General features: G+C 47.4%; 2 protein-coding genes across 2 annotated transcripts; both read left to right on the forward strand.

Moving 5' to 3' along the window:
- Window positions 1–885: 885 nt before the first annotated feature.
- LOC143893782 (uncharacterized) lies at window positions 886–2,668 on the forward strand. The gene is made up of 3 exons (XM_077399503.1): window positions 886–927; window positions 1,307–1,626; window positions 1,861–2,668. The coding sequence occupies exons 1-3, from the start codon at window positions 886–888 to the stop codon at window positions 2,666–2,668; spliced, it is 1,170 nt and encodes a 389-aa protein (XP_077255629.1).
- A 2,584-nt stretch (window positions 2,669–5,252) lies between these two features.
- LOC143893783 (stromelysin-1-like) lies at window positions 5,253–6,632 on the forward strand. Its single transcript, XM_077399504.1, has one exon. It carries the CDS (start codon window positions 5,253–5,255, stop codon window positions 6,630–6,632), a length of 1,380 nt encoding a protein of 459 aa, XP_077255630.1.
- Window positions 6,633–8,191: the final 1,559 nt, after the last annotated feature.

An 8,191-nucleotide genomic window follows, 5' to 3' on the forward strand; every position in this document is an offset into this window, starting at 1 on the left:
AAAATACCTGTAAAATATCTGCCTGTAAAATATCTGCGTTCGTACGGTGTGCTAGATGCCGTGAAACTTACTGTTTCCCTTGCTTTTACGATGAATATCATCCTGGTTCGTGCAATATTGACGTGTAAAACGACTGTATACAATATATTTTAAACTATATATTTCATATCATATAATTCATTTTTAAAAATTAAACAATATTTTTATTAATATCATTTTTGCGCTGTATTTTCTCGTAATTTTCAAAAATATAAAACCATTTTATTTCCTACCTGACGTTTTTCATTTTTGTACCAATATTCAAAATAAGAAGGTGTAAATTTTTCATTGAAAACGAAATTGAAAACGATTAAATATTAATTAACATGGATTTGATAAATTTTACATTAAAATTAAAATTCTGTGTACATAGCGCGCTCGGAATTCTTCAAAGTCGATTTTCTCGAGTTTTTCTGAAAAGCGCGCCTTAATACTTTGGGAACGTAATGTCCGAATGATAACTCTCAAGTACAGTAAGTACGAAAAAAAAAAAAAAAATCCGTTAGCCTGAAGGTCCCCTTGTGAGTCGGCCGAAATTTTGGGTTTGGACGCTGAATTGCTAAATTGTGCTCACATTATAATGCAAGTTCTGTCATGCGGATACGCTGTGAATGTAGATCTTTTCAAAAGTTATTGCATAGAAACTGCTAATATGTTAGTGCAAAGTTTTCCGTGGTATTGCATGCCAACATCCATTCATGAAGTGTTGATTCATGGTCCCCTGATTATTGAATAGGCATAATTGCCGATCGGGCAACTATCCGAGGAAGCCCAAGAATCGCGAAATAAAGATATCAAGAAATACAGAGAAAATTATTCGCGAAAGCATTCTAGGGAAAGTACCATATGAGAGACGTGTTTCAGTGGTTGCTTGTGTCTTCCGATCCGGTAATCTCGAGTTTGCGCATAACAAAAAATCCGAAAAAAAAATGAAGACCTGTCATTCGAAGCCATACAGTTATTAAGTCCTTACGTGCACGGAACCGAAGAGTCTTCCACCTCGGATGTCAGTTCAAATACGACGGACGACTGTAGCGATTAAATTCGTATGTATTGTAATGGTTGTAAATAAATTGAAAGTCATTTTGGATCCGCCATTTTAAATTTTGAAAAAAATAATATCAAATTCATAATTAGCGACCTTGAAAACCCTTATATATCATTTTTTGTTTTAATCAAATTAATTTTGGATTTATGTCCGCGTTTTTCTGGAATTGGGCCACTGTGGACGTTCGGACACAACGACGAGATACGAATACCCATACAGCAGCAGGATCTGTATACGCTGCCGTGCGACAGTTTCCTGTACGTCGAGGGACGACTCAACGACGACGGCGCGACGAATGAGAAACAATACGCGAAATTAGTCAATAACTGCGTCGCGTTTATGTTCGACGAAATTCGATACGAGCTCGACGGCGTGGAGATCGACCGTTGTAGAAACGTCGGCATAACCAGCACGATAAAGAACTACGTGTCGCTGACCATCGAACGAGCCAGAAAACTGCAGAACGCTGGATGGAGTTATCCGACGAGCGAATCGAATCTGAACAACGCGTCGCATCAATTCAATTTTTGCGTACCTTTGTGAAGCGCAGGGATTTTTTACTCACACAGCTTCTGAGTAATACAAATAGTTTATTGCGTATGAAAATTGCTTTATATAACTCAAGTATATATATTGAGAGAATCTCGTATAAAAGAAACGTTGCTGGTTGTATCGGATTACAAGACACGACGACGACGATAGCGATGATTTTCTGTAACGCCACGGTCGGTCTCAAGTCATAGTGCAGATAACGCCATCTAATGGTTTCGAAGCGCTCCATCCAACACTTTGAATATTCTTTTGGGTTTCTGCGAGGACTACAGACGCGTGGTGATAAATGCGCGACACGAGCTTATCCTGATACGCTCTCGTAGCGACCACAACTGCGTCGTAGATCCGAAGAAGACCGTGCCGAGAGATCCGGCCAAGGATCCTAAAATTACGTTGTTGAAAGTGCAATGGCGTATGCCTCACGTGGCGCTGAACGACGTGACTAAATTATCGCTGTTGCGAACTTTGGAGAGCGGACGATTTCTGAGCGCGGGCTTTCGCTCTTGGGATCTGTACGAATTTCCCCTGCTGCAGAGCACGACCAAGCATTCGTGGGCCGTGAAAGCGGCGCCGCAATTGGAGAAGCCGCGATACGTCATATTCGCGCTGCAGACCGGACGGCGAAACGAAATCGCGGGCGACGCCTCGAGGTTCGATCATTGCGCGCTCGCCAACGTGAAATTGTATCTCAACTCGGAATTCTATTCCTACGACGACGTGAACGTGGATTTCGAGAGCGACAAGTTTGCCGTGCTGTACGAGATATACGCAAAATTTCGAGGAGCGTACTACGGGAACGGTCGCGACGACGAGCTTTTCTCTCCGCGCGAATTCGCGCAGGTAGCTCCGCTCGCGGTGATCGATTGTTCCCGTCAAAACGAATCGGTGAAGAGCGCCACCGTGGACGTGCGCATCGAGTTCGAAAACAAGGAAAACGTTCCGCCGAAAACCACAGCTTTTTATCTAATCGTTCACGATCGCGTCATCGAGTACAGTCCGCTGACCAACGTGGTGCGCAAAATTATCTAACGGAAAATCCCGGGAAACTGAAAATGCGATTGCGAGGATACCGGATACCTCATCCGGGAAACGGAAAAATGTGATTGTGGGCGTGTTTTTATCCCGGAAACGAGGAAAATATAAATTCGCGGGCTCCTTCCATCGTTTCTCAGACTCTGTTAGGAACGAGCAACTTAAACGAACATCTGTTTTTTAATTTTTTCCAACGCGCGCCGACTCAATGGCAACAGCGGCAACAACGACAACGACGATCTTCGTCGACCTGCAAGGATTCACGGTGGGCGACAGATTCGTCGCGAAGAAGGTGGCCGTGCTGCGAAGCAAGACGCGCGTGTTCGCGCATCACGTGTTTCGCACACCGATGAGTTGGAATCTGCTGACGAGCTCCGAGAAAGCGAGGGCCAGTTGGTTGATAGCGAACCATCACGGCCTTCGTTGGGAGGACGGCGACACGGACTATCGCCAAACGAAGACGATCGTTCGACGCGCGGTGCGCGACAACCTGGACGAGTTGCGCGAGACGGAGAAGACGCCCAACGCGCGACTCTACGTGAAAGGTCTCGAGAAGAAGAGATGGCTGCAGGAGATTCTCGGCGAAGTCGACGCGACGATCGTGACCGTCGACGCGGAGTACGAGGACGTCGATCGGTTGGAGTCTCTTCGCGCCGATCGCGCGTTTCGCTGCCGGCGTCACCAATGGTGCTGCGCCATGGAGAACGTGATGAAGTTGCGCGATTGGTGGATCGAACGACGCGAATGTTTCGCCAGCATCGACTTCGCGAATTTTAATACTTTTTAAATTTGTGTAAAAAAACGTTATGTATTACTGGTTTAATATACTTACATTTTTAATGTATTAATTGTTTTATCTTTTTGCGTTGCTCGTTTTTTTTTATTTCGTACATCTTGTGTTTAATCGTTTATTTTTACTCCATATTGTATCATATATATATCTTTCTATCTATATTTTATCAAATAAAGATCGACGTAAAATCTATGACAAACGGTGTTCCTCTTTTCACATACCACCTTCGTATTTGTATACATTATATGTTACCGAGCGCGCGAAAATGGCCAATCGCGGGAATGCGATACATCTTAACGCGACAAACAGAGAAACGGCGAGCGAAAGCAAGAGCGCGATACGGGGGGTGGGGCGATAGCGCGACAAGGAAACGAACGGGAACGCCGAGACGCTCCAACGCGAGGTGCGGTTAGGAACGCGAGCGAACGATAATGCCAAGCGTCAGATTGAGTATGCGGAAGGGAGCGGTGAAGAAAACGCGATATCGTTAAAACATTTATTTTCACTGTTAATATTTATTTGTAATACAATATTATATATATAGCATATTGTACATAAACTTCCGTCGTTTAAGTAATTTTTTCAATATATCGTATTTCACCTTTTTTGACATTGGGTGGCCCAACATACGGGGACATCGTCGTTGATGTGTGTCACTGTTTCTTGGTTATTCGGGTTCGAACGATCTCCCTCGTCGTCGTCGTCGTCTCTCTCGCGACGACCCGCCTCTTCGTGCGAGTCCAGCCGCGCGATGTCCCTATGCATCCCACGAAGTTTTGTCACGAACAATCTGATCTGCTGGCGAGATTTTTTCGCCAGCAGTCATAATGGCCCTACGCAAAAAAATACAATTAATAAATATAAATAAATATAAATATGAATAATAAATATAAATACTTGTAAATAAATATAAATATACATAAATATAAAATTTATCGTTCGATTATATTGTAAGAAATAATTTCACGTTTGAAAGCGATACTCACGTTTTTTCGAGCATTACGGCGTCATCGTCCACGCGAACGATGAGTTCCAGACAGGGAGGCATCTTTTCCGTTAAGCTCTTCAAGCGCTGCTGCAACTGCCGCAGTGTGTCGCAATAATCCTCAATCTCCCTCGTCAGGGCTGTGATGTGATTATGTAATACATTACACGCGTTTTTTAAATCGTTAAGTTTCTCCATCGTCTTGAGTTCACTCGAAAAGTGAGGATAGACTACGCCCAAGTCTAGTCTGGAGTTCTTATATTTGGTAAAAAAAAGGGTGTTGCGGCAGAAAAATATACTAAGAATAGCATTTAATTGCGTCGAGAAAAATATATGAATAGACGGAAAATACGCATCGAGAAAAATAATTAATGCATTTGTTTTAATCAAACCGACTCATCCGCCGGAATCGTTGACGCAATTTCACGTTGACGTCACTTATCCGCGTTGTCGCTAACGAGCGCGTCATCGCGTAAACGTTCGCAATCAGATCGCGCTCAAACCGCAACGCGCCGTCATCGCGGTTACACCGTCTCTCTCTCTCGCTCTCGACGATGCGGCTCGCGCGCATAATCGCGTTAACCGCGTGTTTTATCGCCGCGGGTTGCATCAATTCCACAATTACGGACGAAAATTACGCGCTCACGTTCGACTACCTGCAGAAATACGGATATCTGTCCAAAGACGTGGACGCAGTTCCGGCTCAAAGACAAAACGACGTTTTTCGCAAAGCCTTCGAGGATCTTTAGAATTACTACGAATTACCCGGCGACGGAACGCCTAACAACGAAACGCTGCAATTTATGAGAAAACCGCGATGCGGTTTCCGAGACATCCTGACACTCGGAACGAAAGCGAGCCTGTCCAAATGGCCGAAGACGCACCTGACGTGGCATTTTCACTTAGCCGACGAGACCGAGCTGAGCACGGCGCGGGCCGCGTTCGATCTGTGGTCGCAGCATTCGGCATTGACGTTCGAACGCTCCAAAACGCCAAATGCCGACATTATAATATCTTGGCGACGCCTACGTCACTATAACACGAATACCAAGGTAAACAGAGCAATGTGCTCGGACAAATTCGACGGCCCCGGAAACGTGCTCGCCCACGCGTCTCTCCCGACGGACCAAGCGGGGTTCGTCTCCGAGGTGCACGTCGACGGGGACGAGCCGTGGCACATTTACGTCAACAAACATCCCGCGGATAAGTTTTCCCTGCATTACACGCTGACGCACGAGATCGGCCACTCTCTCGGATTGGTGCACAACGGACGCAAAACATCGGTGATGTTTGCGATACAGCCGGACCAGCAGTATCCGTTGAAGCTCGACCAAAACGACATCGCCGACATTCAACGTTTGTACGGTGAAAAAATTGTGAACGATCCGCCGCGTCGGACGCCGCCGCCGCCGCCGCCGCCGTCGCCGCCGCCGTCGCCGGACCTGTGCAGCCTCGATCGCGTGAACGGGATATTGATTTTAGAAAATCAAATGTACATTTCGTACAAGCGTTACGTTTGGTCGATCGATCTGGACAGTAGGACGTACAACGGACCTTTAGCCCTCTCGAATCACATGAGTTTTTTTCACGACAATTACACGCGCGTGACCGCCGCCTATCAATCCCCGTCCGGCGATCTCGTGGTGTTCGTAGATAATTTGGTATACTTGGTTCAATATCCGGAATTTAGTCTGCGGCCAGGTTGGCCGAAGACCCTGCAAGAACTCGAATTTTCCGAAAACACGTTGATCAACGGAGCGGTGAACACCCACAGAGGACGTTCCTTTGTGGTGTTCAACGGTAACTCGGTGGGCGAGATAGACGAATGCCACGAAAGCAAGAAAGTTGCCAAATTTACGCCCCTCGAAGTGACGTTTCCCGGAATACCGACCGGCGTGACATCGATCTTCCGCTACATCGACGGTAATCTGTACTTCACCACTCGGACGCAGTTCTACAAATTCAACGAATTTACAAGGACCGTCTCGTCGGCCGGTAAATTCGATCTACGGATGCTGAATATCGTCTGCTCTAAGACCGAACTGCTGCAGCAGTTGCGCGATCTCCTCGATCAAATCGTACGCCTCAACGATAACTCGCTAACGTCGACAGCGAGCGATTATTGGAACAATGACGACACCGGGGTTCGGCTCTCCAATCTCCGCATCCGCCGAAGGAAGTAGACCGCGCAAATTTCCCACACCACGCCACGCGCGACATAAGTCAGATCTTTTCTACTTATACCGACGTGTTCCTCCCAAGGCATCAGTGTCGCGTCGTCGGCCGAATGCGACGCGTCGGAAAGAAATCAGAAAGGAACAATTACCGCGGCGCGAAATGTTCTCAACGTTGGCCGATCCAACCGCGCCGAAGAGTATTTCCTCTACGAAGACGGCGGATTCGGAAGCGAACGACAACGGCAATAAAAAGCGGAGGATCAGTTCAATGGACGATCACCATTATCTTCCTCGTCGCCAGGAGTCGCGTCGCAGCTCTCATCCTCCCACCCACGCGCCCGTCGAGGACGATCGTCGTCGTTATCATCAGGAGTTTTGTTCCAACTTTCGCCCTCCCACCGACCAGACCGTCGAATTGCCCCCTGTGCGCATCCTGACGACGCGTTATCTGCTGACGACGACTGGCTACAAGTGCATAGCCATAGGTATCGCGATTAAATCGCCTTCGTACGTGGATATCGCCCTGGGAAACAAACAAGACAGGGAAATCTCCCTGACGCTCGACATGTGGAAAGGACTGGTCGAGCGCAAACTCGACGTATTGTCGTGCATGGAACGCGTTCTCTCCGACGTAACTCACCCCCCCTCGCCGATGTCGATCGGAGGGATGACGCTGCGATGCGGAGTGATCAACAACGGGCCGATCGTACGTATTGAGCTACCCAACCTGGCTCGCGTGGCGATGGTGCGCAAAACCCTACTTACGCTGTACGATCTCCAATTTTGCGTGGATCGCGTTGTCCGTGCGCTGAGCGCGGCGACCGAGGAAGTCGACGCAAAGTTTTTGCGTTATCGGGAGATAGCCGCCGCTGCGATGAAAATGGAAACTTCGGTTCAGACTGCGATACTGAAGAGCAATTTCTTCGATCCTGACAACATCGTCGACTGCGAGATAGCCGCGCTTTGTTTCTAATCCTTATAACGATGTCGCGTCTACAAAATGTATATATTCGCACGAGCGAAACAATGTAAACGCGCTTGTATTATTTTTTGAATAAATAAAAAACTATATGCGTATCTCATCTGTGCGCTTTGTCTTTCCGTTTCTTTCCTTTTCCCAAATCCGTATACCCATCTCCGCGCGACCGCGCTTACCCCCCGCGGTCGCGACGCGGATCGAAACGACCTTTGGTCCGAGAGTAAAAAAGAAAAAAACACGACGACGACGACGACGAAGACGGGCGCGCGAGATCCCCTCGCGAAACGAACCACCTCGAACGCGTCGTTCTCCCCACCCCCCGAAACGTCCAGAAGAACGACCTCGAACGAGTTCGAACGAGTTCAGACGCGCCCAAACGCGCGCGAGCGACGACGCCGAAAAAGCAAAAAAAACAAACAAAAAATATATTGGTCCCCGCGATTCTCCAAAACGTTTGGTAACGGCGCGAGCGCCGCTCCGAGCGCCTTCACGGAAAACAAACGCGCGCAAGCGACAACGACAAATAAAGAGAAAATAACCAAACAAACAATACATATATTTGGCCCGCGATTGTCCCCCAAAACGA

Source organism: Temnothorax americanus, unplaced genomic scaffold (assembly GCF_048541705.1).
Source record: "Temnothorax americanus isolate GAGA-0224 unplaced genomic scaffold, ASM4854170v1 Scaffold128, whole genome shotgun sequence".
Lineage (NCBI taxonomy): Eukaryota > Metazoa > Arthropoda > Insecta > Hymenoptera > Formicidae > Temnothorax > Temnothorax americanus.